This window comes from Alosa pseudoharengus, unplaced genomic scaffold (genome assembly GCF_046254945.1).
Source record: "Alosa pseudoharengus isolate Yale_2024_CS ecotype anadromous, Long Island Sound unplaced genomic scaffold, YU_APseudo_1.1 YU_APseudo_1.1_scf_20, whole genome shotgun sequence".
Classification (NCBI taxonomy): domain Eukaryota; kingdom Metazoa; phylum Chordata; class Actinopteri; order Clupeiformes; family Clupeidae; genus Alosa; species Alosa pseudoharengus.
The window spans coordinates 7,557,140-7,579,637 of record NW_027468664.1 but is presented as its reverse complement, the minus strand read 5'-3'; the positions used below and the strand labels follow the sequence as shown (position 1 = coordinate 7,579,637).

Below are 22,498 nucleotides of genomic sequence, written 5' to 3'. Positions count from 1 at the left end.
AGACAACAGTGTAGGGATTGTAAAGGGACTATTAGAATATAGTTTGAAACTCCTCAGCCAGTCCAATGGCTATTGATGGTGTAGGTTCAAATGACTGATTTCACTGTGACATACTGTATTACCAAATTTCCACATTTGTTGTCTTCAGACATGTATTCTAATGGAAGACACTACAGCCATATACATTATGGCTGATATATTTCGTAGATACAGATATGTTTATTTTGTGTACATTTAATATAGTATCTACTTAATATAAAAAGAAGAAATAGGTTGACAGAGTGTCTTCTGAACATTTGGTGCATTTTCTCATGAGTCATTCCTGCAGTCGCAGTGTGAGTTCACTGTTTTACTCTCTCAGTGTGTCTCTGTGTGTGTGTGTTTTGTCTGTAAAGCCCATTTGACACTGATAGAGGGTCGGGGGTGTGGGATAAGGCCACGACATTTATGTAGCACAGCGTTGTAGAGAAACATTAGGACAGCCTGAGCTTAAATACTTAGGAGCAGAAAAATGGAGCAGTCTGGGTTGAACAAGGGAAAAACAGCTGCAACAACCAAATACTAATAGACAACTGAAGAAGCGTTCGAATGTGCTTCTCTCCATCCAGGTGTTGGTATAGTAACAAACTAAAGAGGTGTCACTATCAGCCTCTCGTTTTTGATTTGCCCTCAATTCACTCATGCCTTCTTCCATTTTGCTTATTTTGATCTTCTCACTCTTCCTTTTCCCCCTCTCCACAATTGAATGGCTCCTCAAGCCAACTCTTTCTTTTCTTTCTTATATATTATTTTCTCAATGGCTTAATATTTCTCTCCCTGAACTTCCAACCTGTGACTTCCCAGGTGCCCAGCACAGTACACAAGCACCCCTCAGTTTACCCCGAAACCAGGCAGGGGACTTCACTCACATTTGCTGTGTTACATGGACACGCCCCTGTCGTGCAGGTAGTGACGACGTGACTTGATGCCTTCACACCTTTTTTATTTGCACTCTCCCTGATTATTATTGTTATGGACCAGCATAATGATAATAATTACTGTTATGATATTGGCATAGAGTTACAATGAATGTAATCCCCCATCCACCTATCCACCCACCCCACCCACCACCACTAACTACTTGCCCCAAGTTCACATTGTTATTGGAAGTTACTCTGAGGAACTTGCTGGGGGGAAAAAAACAAAAAAAAAAAACAAATAGATCTTAATGGGCGTCGGAATGCAGAGCTTATGGGCCAGCTGCATTCAGTCAAGCCCAGGCCACAGTCTGTCTCCTGACACCCCAGGGACCTCAGAAGTGCTATGGGCACCAAATGGCAGGCGCAGTAATTGTTTCCAAAAAAAGCATCCTTTGTTTTTGGGTCTGGATAACCCCTCTCGCCTCAAGGTTGGGCAGTTGAGCTCCTCTCAGATCAGATTCAAATGTGACTAAAAGTACTGTATAGATCACTCAACAGTGTTATGCGTATCGTTTTTTCTAGGACAATTTTAGGCAAATTTGAGGCAAATTTATCATACCTAAGTCTAGAAGATATGTGTTCTCTTTTGATTTCTTTACTTTTGTATTGCATTTTAAGCATTTTTAATTTTGAAAACCAAAGGCCACTATTTGATTTATGTTAGTATTACAGTATATGCATGTGATACAATACACAAGCAAAGATCCTTAATATACATTTAATAATTTAGCAACCGTCTCTGACACAAGCCTTAAATCTAGAGGATGTTCTATTTGGCACCTCTGCTATAATCAAACTCAACTTTACAACTCCATATCTAATCTCACAGTTGTCCGGATTGGAAAGAGAGGCTTGTAGTTAATAGGACAGAAAGCCAGTCAAGCTTCAACAGAGCCACGTCCCTCGTAGATTAAGGTTTAGGCTCCCCGAATGCTGCCAATCATAATAAAGATGTGTCCCCTTCTGCTTCCCCCCCCCCCCCCACCACCACCACCACCTCCCTCGCTCGATTTGCACGTATGACGACGATGACGACAGTTGCTGCTGGACGCACGGGCTAGCGCGGAGGGGGCCCTGCAGGAGGGCGCGGAGAACTACGCCGAGACCCCGCTACAGCTGGCCTCGGCCGCAGGTGAGCGCCCAAACCCCCAGGAGCAGGGACAGGAAGCCTGCCCAGGCTCAGCTCCCCCCCCCCCCCCCGGGGGACTCTGTGGAGTGTGTACATTACCCCCGTAATTGAAAACTGCAGAGCGTGAAGTGAATGCAGAACAAGGGGACGGGCTGCCTGGCGTTGCTCGACGTGTATCACATTATGAGAGTCTTTATTCAGACTTGTCCTCCACCCCATGCCATCTACTTCATGTTGGGAACGGCACAGTGTAACGTCGGAGAACGCAGAACGGGAAAAGAAAGGGCGTCCATTGTAAGAAACTTGGTGTCATCTCAACGCCGAGATAATGAATTTGTTCCCTTCAGGGAGCATTCTGTCTTGCCCGAGCACTGGTGAAATTACAGCTAGAGACCGGGGACAGCACATTTGCATTGCAAAACCGGGGAAGTGACAGTATGATTCTGTGTCATTCCCTGGCCCCTTGCCCCTTATTTAAATGAGCCTGTATGTCGAGCTTGCGTAACGGTCTTCTGGCGGAGAGAAACATTTTCCTGAAGTGCAGCACGGTGCCTGGGTCCCATAACACAGTTTGACGAGCATAACACACACACACACACACATTATGATTTAAGCAATCGTCTGTATCTGCTTTTACCGTGCACCATCAACCACCATGTTTACTCACCAAGAGCTTCCAAAGGCAGCTGCGAGAGCCACAAGTGCTTATGGATCCACCTCACGCTTATTGATTTAATTAGCTTCCCATTGTAAGTAGCTGAAAGCTTTCCCTCGTTGTAGTGAATTAAAGCTAACTTCTGCTCAAGTGTGTGAGCCTGTTTCGCTCTCACACCGCCCATCAAAAGACTGGGAATGGAGGTGCTCCTGTTACAGTGAAGAGTACTCAGGCGTAGAGCTGCAATCAGCCTCGCGCATATCTCCATGAGCACCGCTCCGGTTCCACACTATTAGGCGCGTCATTTGCTCTCATCATAAAAATGTCTCGCTAGTCGTCAGTAATGGATGCCAAGATACCCACGGCAGGCTTGGGCGGCAGCGAGGAGGTGGCACAGACGGCGTGTGATGCTTACGAGAGACCTCACGGTCACTGAGCCCTAAGCTGCCCAGGCCCACGGCCACGTTAAGCAGCGCGTCCAGTCTCCCTCTGTTGGAGTAAAAGGTCAGCCGACGTGTCTGGTCACTGTGCATCTGTGAGCCGAGCTGGGTGACTGGCTCAGTTCCCTGCGTGCAGCTCAACAGTATTCACTACTTTGCCAGAGCCCCCTCAACCACAAGCCATCCCACTAACCAGATGTAATAACACAAGCGTTATTAGACTTTTACTGGCAACTTGAGGGCAGGTTGCTCACGTTCAGATCTGTTTAGGGTCTGTAGTAAGTGTGGAAGTTTTACTGTGCCTTCCTGATGTGTTATATCTTGAATTTCCCCTTGGGGATCAATAAAGTATCTATCTATCTATCTATCTATTTATCCATCTATCTATCTATCTATCTATCTACTTGTATCTATCTATCTATCTATCTATCTATATTTATATGTTGTTGTTGTGCGACAGGGAACTTTGAGCTGGTGAGCTTGCTGCTGGAGAGAGGAGCAGACCCGTTCATTGGCACCATGTACCGCAACGGAATCACCTCTACCCCTCTGGGGGACATGAACTCTTACAGTCTAGCAGCAGCACATGGACACAGGTAAAGCGCACGCACATACAAACACACACACATATATACACACACTCATACACACACACGCAGGCACACACATACACACACACACACACACACACACACACTTATACACACACATACATACATACACACACGCAGATGTACAATCATGTACATTCAAAGATACACACATACATACATACAGTACATACATACAGTACATGCATGCATACACACATACCATTATACATGTACACACACACACACACACACACACACACACACACACACACATACAGAGACACACACTCATGCATGTGTGTAATACAGTATATCACGAGGAAGCACACCATATGACAAACCAACCTCACAGTGACCTTTATGCCTAAACGCCCACCAGTCACCCAGCTCGGGCCCTATATCATTGTCATTGACAGTCACCCTCGACTTGTGCTGCCGCTTCGTCATGCAGCACAATGCAAAGCTCATTAGTATTCAGGCAGCGCATGGCAGCCTGAAGCTGAGTGCATTAAGACAGCCGACGCCAAAGCTGCTTTATTAAGGCAATCATTTACCAAGGGGGAGAGGCTGCCACACTCCGAAAATATTACCATTTTAACTTGACTGGAAAATTTACTTTTTTTGTGTACTCTCAGGCCCCAAAGATGACAACTCGGCAGATGGATTTTTCTGTATGGGCTAGAGTGGGCCTGGAGAGGGCATTGTCAATGGGAAAGCAAAATTGGTCATTATCAGCAAAACAATGCCAAAGAATAGAGCCAATGAGTGAGATGGTGGTTGTATTGAGAGCAGAGCAGCACAACATTCGGCACCCTTGTGTGGAGGTCTTGCACTGCTTACTGTACACAATCTTAACTTCTGGGTCATGGCCAGATTCCCCCCAGTCCCCCTCTCGAGTGACTCACATAAGCCCAGTAGACTAGCTAATGGAATCACAGTGATTTGTCTGAGCGACCCTTACTCCTGTGTGCTTTCTGGAGGTGTGTGTGTGTGTGTGTGTGTGTGTGTGTGTGTGTGTGTGTGTGTGTGTGTGTGTGTGTGTGTGTGGCCAGAGGGTTTTTCAATGATACTGGAACACACATGTGAGCCAACGAGCGTTCACTTGTTCATTACCTTGTAGTGTTGATGATGTAGGTGATCTGTTTGTATGTAGTATGGTAATAGGTTTACTGTAATCTGTTTACTATATTCCCTCTGCTCAGGTCATTATATCATATATACCGGTATGGCAGCCACACTCCATGTATTCATTTGACACACCATGGCCTAATCTGTGAGAAAAGCAGATAAAAGACAAACAAATGTTGCACTCAGGAGTACAATAATAAACCCTCTTGTTTGCTATCTTGTTTACTGTTGATCAGTGGGATTACCATGACAATATGCAACAGTATCACGAGAAAGCATGGGTTCTTTAGTCAGATTAAGCATGAAAGCTTCTCTTAATCACCCATGTTGTTTGTTTGTGTCTGCACCAGGATCAAAACTGCCCCCCTCTCTTCAGCTCATCCAATATTCATTATTCATTTTTTGTTGTGGATTTTTTTTTTGTTGCCCTTTGCATTTGTGTTGTTTTTCTATTGAGCTTTAGCCTGATGTCTTTTCATCTTTTTGACTTTACAAATCAGAGCTTCAAACCATTTTTTTTTGCCTCATCCAGGAATGTATTCAGGAAGCTTCTGTCGCAGGCGGACAAGGACAAAGGCGACGTGCTGTCCCTAGAGGAGATCTTGGCGGAGGGCTCGGAGGCCGGCCAGAGCCAGGTCCAGGTCCAGGTCCAGGGACAGGTACAGAAGCGGCCACCCCAGCCGGAGAGCACGGGATCCTTGCGCATTGGGAAAGCCAAGATGCGGGCACTGCGTGAGGCCATGTACCACAGCGCCGAGCACAGCCACGTGGACATCACCATCGATATCCGCAGCCTGGGTCAGTCACACCAGCCGTCTATTATATCATACAGTTATACATTATACGGTTAAAGCCTTACATTATAGCCTTACATAAAAGCCTTACATTATAGCCAACATTATACAGTATACATTATACATTACACAGTCAAAGCCTATTATATTATACAGGTATATACATTATACAGTCAAAACCTGTTATACTATACAGTTATATACATTATACAGTTAAAGCCTTTTATATCATACAGTACACATTATACAGTCAAAGCCTATTATATTATACAGTTATTTACATTATATTACATTACACACACACACACACACACACACACACACACTGACAGACAACATACATAGAACTACAGACTACATACACAGCTAGGGACTTAGTATTTCACCCATTCACATATATGTACATAAAATACAGTACTTGTGTACTTGTGTATTTGCACTTTACAAAATACAAATAGCATGTGTGACTGAAGCCAACGTTCTTTAAGTACCCATCACACATGAGGCTGTAGATCAGTTGGGACAAGGTTAGAGCTCTGAGCCAGCGGCTAAGCTGTATCAACCCTCTCTCTCCCGCCCTCTGTGCTGACCTCAGGTGTGCCGTGGACACTGCACACCTGGCTGGAGACTCTGCGCACCTGCTTCCAGCAGCACCGGCGGCCGCTGATCCAGGGCCTGCTGAAGGACTTCAGCTGCATCCAGGAGGACGAGTACACCGAGGAGCTCATCACCCACGGCCTGCCGCTCATGTTCGAGATCCTCCGGGCCAGCAAGGTTGCAGTGCTGTCCACCTTCAGTCCACTTTTTTTTGTTGCTCTCATAACCTCTACCAATTGAGAAATGTGAAGATTCACCATTTTAATTTTTTTTAAACAATCCCTGTTATAGTCATTGATTTGGCTCATGGTGATGATCGTATTGCTTGCAACAAAACTGTGGTTTAAAACTGAATGACTAGTTCTAACCAGAATACCTTTGCCGATCCAATGTGTATACTCACTCAACATCTGTGTGTATGACCAGCAGAATGAGGTGATCAGCCAGCAGCTGTCGGTGATCTTCACACAGTGCTATGGGCCCTTCCCCATCCCCAAACTCACAGAGATCAAGAGGAAGCAGACATCACGCCTTGGTTAGTGAGCCCAGAGCTTTGTAAAATACCTTCGGTGTTAATCCGTTTGTTCAGCTAGAGGTACGGCTTTAGCTCTCTTTAATAATGATGCAAGACATTTTTTCTCATCTTTTCATATCCTTTGAAATGTTCTTTAAACAGGTTCTTTCAGATCCTTTGAATTGTTCTTTGGTAAAAAAAAACAACAACAGTGCCATCTAGAGGTTTTGTGTTTTATTGCAGTCCTTATTGTCTGCCACTGAAAAGTCTGTGTATTAAATTGTTAACGGAGAATTTAATATGACTACAAATAGAGTTATGTGTGTGTGAATATGTACAAATACAGTTGAATACACATCAAATGCCTTGGATGCCTTCCATCTTCTGATGATGCATTCTGTTTGCCTACTGGTATATTGGTCATGTCTGTTTTCTTTATCTTCCAGATCCTCACTTTCTCAACAACAAAGAGATGTCAGATGTGACTTTCCTGGTGGAGGGGAAGCCATTTTATGCCCACAAAGTGCTACTCTTCACTGCTTCAACCAGGTAAGTCTCAATCATTGGTGGTCTCAGCAGCATAGTAGGAGATGAACCCACTCTACTGACAACAATAATATAGCTTTGGTCATAGTAACTAATACATTTTAGTCCACATTTTGAGTCATGTTGACTTCAATTTCACTTTATCTGTGTCTATCTCTCCCCTTCCATCTCCCCTTCTGTGTCTCCTCCATTCACTCAGATTTAAGTCTCTGCTTGCCAACCGGCCTGCCTCAGAGAACACCTGCATTGAAATTAGTCATGTCAAGTACAATATTTTTCAGGTACGTGTCTGGCAGGTTGCTTTAGAGTGCTATTGTTGGATTTTTGGAATGTTAGAAGTGAAAAGCTCCAACAATGGTAGCAGTTTACCCCCCCAGAGAATAACTGTATATTACAATATTGTGAAATGGTATTTATAGAAACAAAAAGTATGATATTATTCACTTGTATGAAGGCATCTGCCTGTGGACAGTCTGACCAACTTGCTCTGATCAGCTGCAGTCTGCCAATCTCATCGTGAAATGACAAGCTTCTCCAACATCTAACTGGATAGGCTCTTATTCTGTGTTGTATTCTTTATCTAAAGTTCTTTAAATTGGTACATGCAATCCTCAACTCTGGTGAATTTGAAGATAGAATTAGAAGGGAGAATTTGAATCTCCAGGTCATTCTATGTTAAGTTATACCATTTCCTCTCCTAATTATTTCCAACTGCGGACTTAAGAATAGCTTCATGAGAGGCTGTGTATTATAAGATTTACCAGGGCTGTCTGAGAGGTGGCTAAGGTTTGTGAAAGGTCTGTTTTGTTTTGTTTTCTCAGTTGGTTATGCAGTACCTGTACTGTGGAGGAACTGAATCTCTGCACATCAGGAACACGGAGATCATGGAGGTAAGCCCCCAGCTGTGTACCGTTGTGTTTTACGGTGTCTGTGTTCTGGAACACAAATGACCTCTTGAGGACATTGAAGTATTCAAAGTCGAAGTCTAAACTCCTGGATGACAGCTGAGCTGACATGTCAGTGTCTTACCACATGGTGGCGCCTCCAGGCATTCTCAGTGTAGTCCTTGATCTATGTCAGTCCCACCCCTGCTGAGTTTTTTTTCTATCTCTGCTCTAAATGGCATGTTATTACACACTGCAGGTGATTAAAGTGAAATGTTTCATTTTCCTTACTTTTTAATTACAAACAATCTTTTGATAAGTAAAGTGCATCTTGAGTTCAATTTATGACGTGCCTCCAATCGCTGTCACTGTTTCTGTTACGTAATGCAAGACTGTAAGAACAGTTTTGAAGGCATGTGTTATCAAAGTCCGGTTTCATCATAGTAACTCATAGTAACATTTCTGTTTTTCTGTGCATTGAAAGCTCCTGTCTGCAGCCAAGTTCTTCCAACTCGAGGCCCTCCAACGTCACTGTGAGATCATCTGTTCCAAGAACATAACCATAGAGACATGTGTGGACATATACAAACATGCCAAGGTCAGTAAGCAGAAAAATACACAGAACTGTAAGTTACATACATCCATACGCATAATGAGGACATAAGGATCACCAAAATATTCTGTGTGTGTGTGTGTGTGAGAGAGAGAGAAAGAGAGAGAGAGAGAGAGAGAGTATGTGTGTGTGTGAGAGTGTGTGTGTGTGTGTGTGTGTGTGTGTGTGTGTGTGTGTGTGTGTGTGTGTGTGTGAAATGACACAAAACCCTGTGAAGTTATCCAAAAGAAAAAGACACACAATCATTTATCTTGTTTGTAGTTCCTGGGTGCGAGCGAGCTAGCAGCGTTCATCGAGGGCTACTTCCTGAAGAACATGGTGCTCCTGATCGAGCTGGAGGGCTTCAAGCAGCTCCTGTACGAGGTGGCGGCCGAGAGCCCGGCCTCTGGCCCTGCGTACGACGTGCTCCACGAGCTGGAGAAGACCCTCGCCACGCGCATCCACTCCATCCACCTCTCCTCCTCCAAGGGCTCAGTGGTGTGAGGCTCTCCATCGCCCCCACATGGTAGCAGCGGTAAACGCCTTCACTGAATGACCCCACTTTGCAAAACCACTCCAAGTCCCCCAAGGAGCCCCCGCCGAAAGGGCTGTGCGACATAACATTCCAACAACATCCCCACAACACTGTGGTGACATATATCTGTTCCGCGTAAGCCCTACATGGAAGCAGAGAAAGTCGCCAGAGAGAAAGAGAGAGAGAGAGAGAGAGAGAACTCATGTCTCTACCAACTCTTATCTCCAAAAGCACTGTTGTAGGGCTATGTATGAGTTACACTTAGTTTTATATCATTAGCAGTTTACGCATTGTGGAGTTTCACATGGTCTGAATATTACATGTAGCTTTGGTCCCAATGATTCGAGACTATAGTGGACTAATTCTAGATGAAATATGATTCTTTATTGCAGTTTTCAATCTTGTTACTAGTTACTTGCAGCATGACAGGTAAGGTATCTACAACAAAATGAAAATAAAACATGGTCACATGGATCTACATGAACTTAAGTCATCATAAAACCAGTTTTGTCAAAGTCAAGGTATTAAAAGAAGATATTAGTATTTTGTGTCTATTTATAACACCCACAGAAAACATGACAGTGGCGGATAGATGTTTCATTTTTATACCCAAATTGTCCACAAACTTATATGATTTCTTTGTGGTTCACAAGCTTGTCATGCAGTACGTATCATTCATTTAAGTTTTTTGCCAAGTTTTAACTGGATCCAGACACCTGTGTTTGTTAGTTCCTCCATTCTTTAATCTTAGCCTAGTTGGAAATCGGTCAATGATGTCAATAACTTGCATGGAAACACAATACTGCATTGACTTCTGCAATGCATTAGTGCTATCAAGTAAATGCAAATTCTTTCTCTGTCATTACAAACACTGTCTGTACACTGAAAACTGTGACCCTGGATTTCAACCCTCTATGTGTTGGAGGAGTTCAGCACATTGAGACAGGACATGGAACTGGACGAGATCTTCTGTAGCCGTGCATCCAGCAGCCTATTTGCAAGCGCTTGGACATTTCCTCTCCTCTAGCCTGCTGCTTCCAGTGGATATGGTGCCAGCCAATAAAACTTTTAAATGTTGTACGATCGTGCGGTTCTGTCCCTGCAGTTGCATGTCAGGCTCCTATTATTGTTTTTTTTTTTATTTCATTTTTTAAAACATTTTTTGTCTCTTTGTGTGTGTTTAGCTAAGTCTCAGTCTCCTGTTAAAGAGTAGTTCACTTCAAAAGGAATGTCTTGTTCCACACCCTTTTTATTTCAATGTCAGTAGCAATGACCGGGAAAGGTAATGGTGATTTTCAAAGGCTAGAAAGGACAAAAGACCAACCACTAAAAGAAGGGAACAACACTATAGTTTTTTTACCAGCACAGGGTGAATTGATAAGAGAATTTTCATTTTGAGGTGAACTATCCCTTTACATGTAGTACTGACATCAAGTGGTTTCTGTCAGAGGGAAGACAAGCAAAACAGAAGTACTTCATGTAAGACACCCCCCCCCCAATCTGTTGTTCTCTGCTTCTATCCTCATCAACCAAACGCCCCCCCCCTGTCCCAGTGGATTTCCATGTAGATACCTGTACGATAACACTGTTGATTCTTCATAGAACATTATTGCTTGTTGTCTCATCCAGTGCAATCCTAAATGTAACAAATTTAAATATATGTTTCTGTGAAAACTCATTTGAAATGACATCAAAGATTTATTTAGTTCATATATTACATTGAACTATAAAGAATAGAATAAGTTTGTGGAGTGCTATTCCATTGGACAGGTTTGTATGTTACAGTTGTTTAATGTGCAATTGTGGCAGGCAAACCACAACCAGTAGTTCACAACATCCTTAAGATGTACTCATGATAGAAAACTGTGAAACTATTTTATTTTTTAGCATTCACAATATGAATTTATTTTCTTACAATATTCATCTTTATTTTTAATGCCTCAAAGATACACAGAGTAGAGAAAAGTATATATGTATGATTCAGAGACAGCCTCCTTTATTGAGAGGTCACGGACAAGGACCCAGAGATATATGAAAGTTACGGCAGGGTGCAAAGAGATGTCTATATAAGTCCAGCCTATGTAAGGATTAGAGTATAGTGAATAGTGATATAAGTTAAAGGGTAATGCAAGTGATAAATTGTCATGGATTGACGTGAAATAGAATGCCTTCATTCAAGGGTCTGCTTTTCCTTTCTTTCTCGTTTTTTTCCATATGTACATTCACAACTATGTACAACCATACAATGACTGTGTCACTGATCGAGTTCAGTTTTGTCATGCCTGGAAAGAAACTTGCTAAGTCCTGCTATTGAAGAGAGATAGCTTTTTGTGTCATGGCTTTTCTACTCTGTATGCCTGGGCTAGTACACTGAAACCTGCTTAATAAATGCAACCTAATTGAATCACTGATTTGCTTTGACCAGCACCCCTTGATGTCTCTGTTAGACAAACATGCATGTTTTCTCCAAGTCTGTAGAACTATGGGATACATTTGCTACATTTAATTATTAAACTGTACATTGTACAAAAATATATACATAAATATATGATGTACTACATGTATATATCAGGGATGTGGCTGAGTTTATTAACAGGGAAAAAGAATGTTATTCTTGTGCTACAGTGCAGTTGTTGACTGACATGCATTTGTGTACAGACAAATAAAATGACCACAGTTTAAATCACTCTTCACCTTGTTTCACCTCATGTATCATTGTCCCGTCTGAGCGGAGTTAAGAAGAATCCGGTGTAATTGTTGCAGTTGAAATTATTTGGCGAATACCATCATTCATTTCCATTTAAGTAGGCCTACCAACAACGTACACATGAATTCCAACAACGCACAAAGGCTTCTTCCCAAAAACTAAAGGTGAATCAAACTTGTCAGAGCAAAACAATAGGACTAGAATAGGAAACATCACTGTTGTATTGATGTTTAAGTAAACACTAATGAGAAAACAAAAAATAAGCCAAAGTCATGAATTTTGCTAATATGTTTCATGAAGTTGTGAATGAGTTAACCACTACAAATTGTGTTAAAAAGGAATGCCATGACAGCAAGTCACAACAATAGACTGAAAAATACAGGATTCAACCAATCAATTAAAAACACATCAACTGTTACACACTACCACATAGCCTGTCTACTGTCAAGTAGGCTGCAATGCATTTGACCAAATATGTGGGTATAATGTCGGGTGACACATGGTTCTAACATCATGATCAAGTTGGCAGAGGGCACCAAGGTGGTAGGCGTGATCAGACGGGGTGACAAGATGTCACAGCCTGGCCTCATGGTGTGCCACAGGGGCACCTGGCCTCATGGTGTGCCAACAGCAGCCTGGCCCTTAACACCCAGAACACTAAGGAGATCGTTGTGGACTCCAGGCGATACGTGCCCCCATTTACATAAACAGAGGTGTAGTGGAAAGTGTATCGTGCTTGAAAAGGCTTGGTGTCCACATTTCCCTGGATCTCACATGGTACCTAAACTCCTTACAATAACTTCCCTTTTGAGGGAAGAGCTTTAAGAAAGCTTAAAGGGACATGTGTCCCAGGATACTGGTAGACTTTTGCCACTTTACCACTGAAAGAGTACCCAACAACTGCATCTCAGACAATTGCATATGCATGGCTCTACTGTAATTGCATTAATAGCCATAATCGCATACGTTTTTTGGCACTTGTTTCTGTTGGAAAACCACATCTGTGTTTGGTTGCGAAACACACAGCAATGAACATACTGTATAACAACAATCTAATATCTTAATGCACAACCCACCTATACAGTTTCTGGAATGAGAATCTTCTTTGCTACTTTGGCATAAAATAAACAGTCTCTTTTAGTGAACAGACAAAAGCTAGACGACTGCAGTGCACCCATTATCTCTGTGTGAAAAGGGCTCGGTGGTCTGGCTCCTAAGAGCTGAGGAATGTCTGTACAAATAATGGCAGTAAAATGCTAATTTTCTGGAACAAAAACTTAGCTGAAAGGTTAGCAGGGAATCCTTCTGGAGATTTGGACATGAGTTTTACGTAATGGATTTTTCTTGTATCAATCTTTGCTCTGTGTAAATGGGTGAATAAATAATATATATAAATAAACAATTATCTGTCTGTCACACTGTGTGTAGTTGGGGTACTCAAACTCTGAAGAAAAAATCTTCTTTTACTGACATGAGGTGGTGAAATTAGTTACCACATGAAGATGACTACTCTTAGTTTCATAGTAAATGCAATTACTTATATTTACTGTATGGTTATTGTATGGTTACTGTTTGGGGGGGGGGGGGGGGGAAGTCCAAATGGCAACACAACCTACTCACATGAAGGGAAGGTAGCGAAGCGAATTATCAGACGCTGAAAGATTGCGCTGCTTCACAAAACTGGGCATCCGGTAGTGGCCACCATGACTGTGAGCATTAGGGGGGTGGCTATACATGGTCCACAGGCTCGGGGTGAAGCGACGTGTGACAGAGTCGGCCAGGCGCAGGCGCAGGTTACAGGTGGAGCACACGATGTGGTTTGGGCAGCAGGACTGCAAAGGTGTCTGGGAGGGAAAAGAAGAACACCTGGCAGGGGAGCTGCCCCGGATGAGAGGAAGTCTCTGTGCAACGGCCGCGTTGGCACCGTCCAGACGCTCAAGTGCCCTCTGCACCTCCATCTGAACATTCCGAAAGCCTGCTAATTCTCGCTGGTACTGGACACCCAGAGAGCGCAATGTGCGGTCCAGCTTCAGGCTCTCCCGCCGCAGAGAATTGGCCAAAGAGCGCTCTGAAAAAGTATAGATTACCTTTAAAGCAAAGGTTGATAAACAAAGGGCATGATAGATTATACACACTAAACATTACTTTTGAAAACCTACAGTACATTTTCTAAACAATTATTCATCATTCTTTTGAGAGTATAACTGTTGTTAGTGCAGTTGAAATCCTGATTTTTACAAAAAAAACAACATGGTAGTCATACCTCTACAATTGTGTTGTGCTCTCCCTCTTTGCAAAGTCGTGAAACTGGCCATGTCTTTCCACAGAGTCACCATGACAGCCGTAAATATCCCTGGTACACATAGTATATAATGAAACATGAGAAAAACGGGCAAACACATTATTCTTACATTTATATATACAACTACTCTTAACAGCATTTAGATGTGTCAACAACATAACATCACACAGTACATTAGGTATGTATCCCAAGGTTCATATCAAATTCTTGGCTGTAATAACAAATGTAGTACTTACCACAAGCAAACTGCATAAATAAGCCATATATGTTTCTCTTCAATTTCAGCACACAGGAGTTGAGCAATCTGAGGGGAAGGCACAGTTCTCCAATGGGGGTACCCTTCTTAAACTGTCGTAAAAACTGACAATGACTGGAATTCCCAACTGTTCATTCCCAAATCCACTGCCTTGACAACACTCTCAGCAGGGACATGCAGAAAGGGGTGCAGAGTTTCTTCAGCCAAATTTGACCTTGTGGACTGAACAGCCCCCTGTAAAGCTCTAGATAAGTTACCTGGCAATTCTATCTTTTATGTGTTGTTATTAGTGCAGCTGAGTAGGGTGGTGGGAAGAGGTGGCTCAGGGTCTCTCAGGAACTGCAAGCTTCTCCATGAAAACATTTCCAATTGTCCTTGCTTTCAGTCATTACACATTAAATTTTACAGTGTTTTAAGCTAAAATCCATCTGGCAAAATGTGAGTGCTACTACATTTCTGACTTTTTTATAACTGGCATAAATGGAAAGAAATCTATTCTTTTGTGATTTTAATATATTGGCAACCACATGTGTACAGAAAAAATATGATATTTAATATCCCAAATATAAATACTTATTCTAAACAGGAACATTTTAGAAGTATTATCTCACAGGCCATCTTATGTCCAGGGGAGTGTGCTGGTTTTGTTTGTTTGTTAACTAGATGATGTGTGAAATACATTGCAAAAAACAAAACACATTGAAATGCAGATGTGCTACTAAAAAGCTGCTGTCCTAAGAATATTAAAGAACAGAATCAGCAGCACAGCACAACCAATTTGACCAAAGTGTTATGAGGTTCTGTCTATAATGCATACTTGTATGTCACAAAGTGCACTGGTGGTTAACAAATAGAATGCTTTGTTTCTCTTTTTTGCCCTTAAGTGACAAAAATGGTTCTTGGAAAAAACATCAGAAAATGATGATGTTTTCTGTTTGAAAGTGAGTACTGGAAATGGCAGTTTCAAAATCTGCTTGTTGACTATGTTTTCTATCAGAATTATGTAGCCTGGTTTATCACTTACTAGCCCTTCTATGTGATCTCTCCATACACTTTAGCCTACAGTGTATCTTCTAAAAGCTTTTCTTTAGTGGTTGCACTGCAAAAACTGCTTATCTAACAAAATCTAACTAAGTGTTATTAATCTTATATCAAGATAAAAAAAACTAGTTGGTATTGTTTTCAGTATAAAGAGACTTACCTAGCGGTTTCTTGTGAAATCATTTGACTTAATTAAAAAAATGTTTTACTTATTTTAAGACATCTCATCTTGAAAACAAGCAAATTTGTCTGCCAGTGCGTTAAGCAAATTTGTCCTAAAAACAAGCAAATTTGTCTGCCAGTGCGTTGAGCAAATTTGTCTTGATAAGACTCCTTAAAATAAGTTAAAGTCTTCTTAAATTAAGTCAAAATGATCTTTTGAGAGGGCGCTAGGTAAGTCTTTTCATACTAAAAACAATACCAAATAGATTTTTTAATCTTAATATAAGATCAATAACACTTGGTTAGAATTCATTTTTTGCAGTGTGGCATTGAATGATTAAACACAAAAAAGAAACAAGGGACACAAGGTGGCACAGGCCACCCCCAGAATCCAGACGGCCACCCCAAGTGCCACCCCACCAGAGATGATGCCACCCCACCAGAGATGTGATGTTGGACTTGTTAGCATAACATGTCTTCAATTGTTTTCAGCCAAAACCAGCGTTTTACATTGATTTGATGTTGGCCAAATTAGTTAGACTTTTTTGGGGGGTATGTATTGTGACGCTGTATGCATGTGTCACTGGGCTCAAGAATCTAACCTATTTCTGTCATTGTTATGAAGTTGTTCTATGCATGCACATCTATGTATGGTGGAACAACATTTTAGTTGCCAACGGCTTTACTTGAAAATACTTTCTTTCTTGTTGCATTGCATCTACGTTGTGTGCTTCAGATGTTCTACAAAAACGTAAATGTGCAGTCAGCGATTTTGCGATCAAAATGTTATATAATTCAATAAAATCCCCAACCTTTTTACCCCCAGAGGCTGCATGTGAGTGGCATGTGTTTCTGTCTTCAAGTTTAAGTTCAAGTTCAGCTTCAAGTTCAAGTAATGCTGCAGCACTGTAACATATAAAACATTTTAAAAACATAAAACATATGTCATTCAGCTAACGCTCCTATCCAGATCGACTTACAGTGAATAAGGCACAGTCCTCCTGTTCATTACAGGGCATATCACATACAGATACAGTCAGACATTTCCAGCTGGACAACAGTCAGAATTTGGACAACATTAGAACTTAATTGTATTGCCTTAAATTAGGACATTGGGGCATCATTATTTTGTGTATTAGTGAATTATCCAATATATTGTGATGCCTTGTGTTATCTTGTCCAGCTGTTTTTCTGAACATCTCACTGTAGGCTACATCAGTGTATGCTTTGATCAGGGCACTGAAGGATGCTTTTGGCATTCAGATGACCATTTTGAACTCCATATAAACACTGCATGTTTCTCTCTCTCTCTCTCTCTCTCTCTCTCTCTGGCCAGTTACTAAACTATGATACTCTGGATGGCAATTTCAGCAGGAATGGATGCTTGTAAACATTCACTATCCAAAATTACTTTATTCCTTCATTAGCAAATGATGATAAATATATGTGTTATGTGCTGAAGTGAGAGTGAGTGACAACGAGCATGTGTGTGTGTGTGTGTGTGTGTGTTTGTGTGCTAAAGGGCCTTGTAAATCTCCTAACTGACTGGTTAAAACAGCTTTAGCTAAGTACAAAAATGGTTGGAAAATGTTTTATGAAGCTATTATGACGTTTATTTGACACATGCTTTAATAGACTTTCATAAAACTAATATGTGGATCTCTGATTGAAACAAAAAAGGAGGGAGTGTCCACGCACCAGAGTTTAGCTCCCAATTTTTTAACTAAAACCAGCAAAGTTTTGACCCATCAGCCTGAAGAAGACCCAGACAGGACAAAACGTTGCTTGTTTTAACTAAAAAATTGGGAGCTAAACTCCTGTGTGCTCTTTTTTGTTTTACGCTAAAATACTTTGTCCTGCAACTGGTCCAAACTTCCATCTCTGATTAAACCCATATCAATTTCAAAGTCTAGGCCTGTAAGTTCCGTATACAGTCACAAAGGACAGAACAGGATTTTCTCGTCTGAATTTGCTTCATGCTAATTCTGGTAAATCATTATGCACATCTTCCACCATTTTTGCAATTGCAGATTCAATTACAGCATATACAGAGGATTTGCATTTAGACATCAACTAAAACTAAACAAGTTAACTGAGACAAAGCATCAGGGGTGATGTTTGTGGCAGTACAACATCCTTTGCATGCAAGTTTAATTTGCGAAACCATGACCACACACACACTAGATGTTGTTCAGCACAAAAAACATGCTGTTGACTTCCTTCAAAATGTGTTTTAGCTCCTCCTCAGAAGTGTACTGCTTTGTGACACCCAGAGTAGACGAACTGTCAAGAAAATAAAATAATAGCAGAGATAGTTGCCAGCATTTGCATACCTAAACAAGTGGAAAGGTCTCATATTGACGAAAGCTTTTGTAATCACAGCACGTCTGTTTATGCATACATTGAACTGGAAAATCACTGTTTTCAGCTGCATTTGGCCTTGGTTCTCATCACCCTGCTGTCCTGGGCCTCTCCTAGACCAGTGGTTCTCAACCTTTTTTCAGTGATGTACCCCCTGTGAAATATTTTTTCAGCCAAGTACCCCCTAACCAGCGCAAAGCATTTTTAGTTAAAAATGACTTAAAACAGAGCACTGTGCCATCAGTGTCTAATTTATTAAACTTTGGAACTGATAAACACATACAAAAGTGATTGACAGGTGATGGCGGGTGGCATGTGACAAGTTGGGTCGAACCATCCTGGTATGGGGGGGACTTTAGGATAATGAAATATAAAATTAATTTTATTAACTTATATTTTCCTGAAATATTTATTAGATAATTGTTTTTAAAGTATTTTTGCATGGATTCTACTTTTTAAATATATGTATATTTTAAATTCTCATGTACCCCCTGGAGTGCCTTCACAAATCCCCATTTGAGAACCACTGTCCTAGACCACAGGAAAATACCTGGACGCTAACTGTATTTGTCAAATGAGAAATGATAATCCATACATGTCTGGTATCATATTAAGGTCTCCATGCAAGAAATACAAATTCTGTAACCTGGGATATTTGATACCCTCTCTGATTAGATGCACTCACACCCCCTGATCACAGATAACAGAGATGCCCTGGGGATTCAGGTGTCTCCATGTTCATATCTATGTAACTTGAGGAATGTCTTTGTTCTGTTCTGGATTTACAGTTTTTTTCTGAATGCTTAAACACAACTATAACTACAGTAAACACAAGCCATCACAATAGCAAGCACACAATGTGCCAACTACACACTGATGGTCTGAATAAAAAACACATCTGGCTTTTGCTTTCTCTGTGCACAAGGTAGACTATGTCAGTTTGAGGTCATACTTTTGTCATAGTTCTGTAAACATACAGGGATCCAAACTTCAAGTATTGGTATTTATTTGCGCACATCAAAACAAACACAAGTGTGTTTTTCCAAGTCAAAACACAAAATAGCAATTTCACTGAGACAAAACAAATCAGTCTACATCGGGTCATCTCTCTCAAAATTCTGTCTACATCACATGCAATGTCCTAGTCCACGGCACCGGGAAAAATATATTCTGGAATGACGTATCCAGGCCTGACATGACAATATCCCCACATGTAGACAGTTTTTTTGTCTGTAAAAGGGCTATTTCTTTCTCTTCTCACTCATCCTGCTTCCTCCATTGTACCCAATGTACATTACCTGTGGCTTATTTATAGTGTTTAGGCTGATTGCAAAGTGAACTAATTATCTAAAACAGTTTTCACATGAGAAAGTGTGCCAGAGAGTTGGCAAAATAGTGTAAATAATAGCCATTGTGCCTACAGTTGTGCAAAGTGTGTGTTACAAAATTGCAAACTGAGTGCAAAGCAGTTTTTGTGCTTTTAGTTTTGCGAACTCAGTGTGTGGTTTTGCTATAAGTATTAATAGTTTTAGAAATTGTGCTAGAATCACAGTTGTGTTTAAGCATTAAACAAACTGTATAATTTGTTATGTTTATGTTTATGTTTGTTATTTGGTTAAGTTTACTTTGTTCAACTGGCATTTAACTTGTGTATATACTGTACAGTACCTATCTGCATTCAATTGAATGATATTGCTTTACAATTAAGTTTATGGTTTACTGGTTAATACATTATAATTTTACCACCATTTATATATCTCCCTCATATGCCATGCCACTACTCTACTACTACTTGGTAATTATTGGAGGTCAAGTTCTTAATTTTATGGAGTCAGATTAATCATAATTTCTCAAAATATTTACCACTGCTTCTAGACTGATGATAGAAAACTTCTCTGGGGATATGTGGGTTCTCAAGGTGTAGGGAAGTTGTAGCTACTTCATTGATAAATTCACAAATGTAGGCATATGGAAGTGGCTACATGCAATTTTCCAGTATGCAAAACCCAGAATATTCCCCAAAGCCCACAACTGTAGGAAACACAATGGTGAACAGTGCTGTAGGGAAGCACATGAGATGAGCTTTCTTTTCCTATTCTTTCACAGTAATTATGTTTCTTAACACTTAAGTTGGACAATAATATAATATAATATAATATAATATAATATAATATAATATAATATAATATAATAATATAATATAAGTAGTGTAATATAATTATATAGCTTAACTAATATTTATTTAAATATTGTCTATCAAATAATTGTGTTGGCTTACTTTATTTGAAAATAGAAATGTATCTTACTGTTGAAGGGAGTGTACTCATTTTTACTACATACTGTGAACTGATGTAGTTATTAAACCATGTGTGTATATTTTCATACTTTTTAGCCTTCAGAGCAATTAATAGAGATGAGACATATATGCATTTTTTGAGAGAGAATTGCACATACATGTTTGTATGAGAAGAAAAGAGTTTTTCAACAAGGCCTATAACAGACTTTTTAAAAAAGTTATACAACTGCATGATAAAATAACAAAATTATAAATGACAATAATAATATGCATTCTGTATGATAAAATTCTAACCCGTGTTCAAAGACCATATATGTGTGCCGTCTATATTTTACTCATAGAGAGACTGCAGTACAAGAGTATACGAAGTCGACCGCATGGTGATTTAGCTAATTATGGGTGGATAAGGCAACAGTCACAGTTAAGCCTAGCTCGGGGTAGAGATATTTTAGCACGACAATTCCCACATACATTGAGTGACAGGGTTCGAAAAAATTGAGAAGATAACAGATTATTTGATTAAACACTCAATAAAAATCATTGTCTTGGTCTGCATCTTTATCAGCCTCAATGGCCCTAAGCTTGTGGTGATTCTGCTGCAGAGTGAAAATAAGAGCCCTCAGGTTTCTGTCACAGAGAAGAGACTGCTGAGTAATGTGACCAGCCAGCTCAATCACATTCTCCAGTGCGCTGATAACAGGACCCAGAAGCACAAAGGCTCTTGTCTGGACCTCCGCCACCGATGCCGTGCCAGTCAGTCGGCCCAGGAGGTTGACGGCGTTCCTCATCTTGCTTTGGAAATTGGCTATGGTTGTGCGCTGGTTCTTCACTGTCTTCAGGTCCTGCTGTATTCTCTCCACATCAGCGCTCACCTGACTCATCTCCACCCTCACCTGGCTGATCTGCTTCTCGTTCTCAGAGAGCTGCCAGGAGATGGTGTTGATGTGAGATTGAAATGCGTTCACCTCTTGGTCTGCTTGCTCTGCTGCCCAGGAAGCCTGGTCTAAATCTTCCTGACCAACACCAATCATTATCCCTCCTGTGTAAAAGAAAGCACAAAGTACAATACAAAGTATCTAAACACTTAACTTGATGTCTATTAAACTAGACATTATCAATGTGTGAGACATTGTTACAGTACTCTTGACATTTCTTTGAAATTGATAAACTCACCAGCGATCCACCCAACAATGGGAATGAATGCGAGCCCAATCCCAATATTTCGTGTATTCTCTGCCTCCTTCTTTTTGTTTTGTAGATCTTGAAGTTTCCACTGAGCTTCCCTCTTGTAGTTTCTGGCTTTGTTTAAGGATTTTGTACGTATCTCTAAAATGGCTCTATTTGACTGCAACTTGAGCTTTAAGTCTTGAAGCCTCTGACTCTTCTCACTTTGCCTCCTCTCAAGATCTCCCTTTCTGGCAGTCAAATTTTCAGTGAGCTTATCTACCTGTCTCAGCCTAGTATTTGCCGCTTCCTCTGACTGTGACATGTACTTCTTTACCTCCTCAATGATGCTGCGAAGTGTCCTAAATGAATCCATTTCCTTAGTGACTATATCTGTATTTGTGGTCAAGAGAGTGGATATTAGACCATTAAATGCAGAAATTCCACTTTTGAGGGGCGGAAGCACTGTGCTCTTGAAGTCCTCAACCAACTGTGACATTTGCCTTGAGGAAAAGAAGAGAAGAGGAAACACATTATATAAATCTGAGCATTTTGTTTGCATTGTTACCATAGATGTCATACTGTATGTTGTTACTATTACATTTACTATTTCAAAAACAAATTGTACTGTATGAATAGTCTTTTAAGATTATAATTACTCTAAATGTGCAAATACTCAGATACATCTACAGAAGTAACATTACTAGTAGCTCAAAGTTACAAACAATGTATTTACCGATGTTCTGCCATGTTCTGCAGCTGCTGTTGATGAGGACAGGGCTCTAAAGAGGCCAGCTTTTAAAGTAGCAGTGTCACACCAGCTTTGCTGATGTAGCTCAGCTC

General features: G+C 40.8%; 2 protein-coding genes across 2 annotated transcripts in view; one reads left to right on the top strand and one right to left on the bottom strand.

Annotated features, from left to right (window-relative positions):
• Window positions 1-11,770, top strand: part of btbd11a (BTB (POZ) domain containing 11a) — a 125,344-nt gene extending 113,574 nt beyond the window's left edge. The window contains exons 7-17 of the mRNA XM_076296398.1: window positions 844-945; window positions 1,998-2,091; window positions 3,644-3,779; window positions 5,437-5,702; window positions 6,294-6,472; window positions 6,725-6,830; window positions 7,256-7,358; window positions 7,555-7,636; window positions 8,177-8,245; window positions 8,724-8,837; window positions 9,114-11,770. Coding sequence (XP_076152513.1) covers window positions 844-945; window positions 1,998-2,091; window positions 3,644-3,779; window positions 5,437-5,702; window positions 6,294-6,472; window positions 6,725-6,830; window positions 7,256-7,358; window positions 7,555-7,636; window positions 8,177-8,245; window positions 8,724-8,837; window positions 9,114-9,335 — 1,473 coding nt within the window. The 3' untranslated portion in view covers window positions 9,336-11,770. The remainder of the gene's footprint in view (window positions 1-843; window positions 946-1,997; window positions 2,092-3,643; window positions 3,780-5,436; window positions 5,703-6,293; window positions 6,473-6,724; window positions 6,831-7,255; window positions 7,359-7,554; window positions 7,637-8,176; window positions 8,246-8,723; window positions 8,838-9,113) is intronic.
• An 8,839-nt stretch (window positions 11,771-20,609) lies between these two features.
• On the bottom strand, window positions 20,610-22,469 carry LOC143136573 (uncharacterized). The gene is made up of 3 exons (XM_076297288.1): window positions 22,392-22,469; window positions 21,665-22,158; window positions 20,610-21,530 (listed from the first exon to the last, which is right to left on the bottom strand). The coding sequence occupies exons 1-3, from the start codon at window positions 22,403-22,405 to the stop codon at window positions 21,019-21,021; spliced, it is 1,020 nt and encodes a 339-aa protein (XP_076153403.1). The 5' UTR covers window positions 22,406-22,469; the 3' UTR covers window positions 20,610-21,018.
• Between the last annotated feature and the right edge of the window lie 29 nt (window positions 22,470-22,498).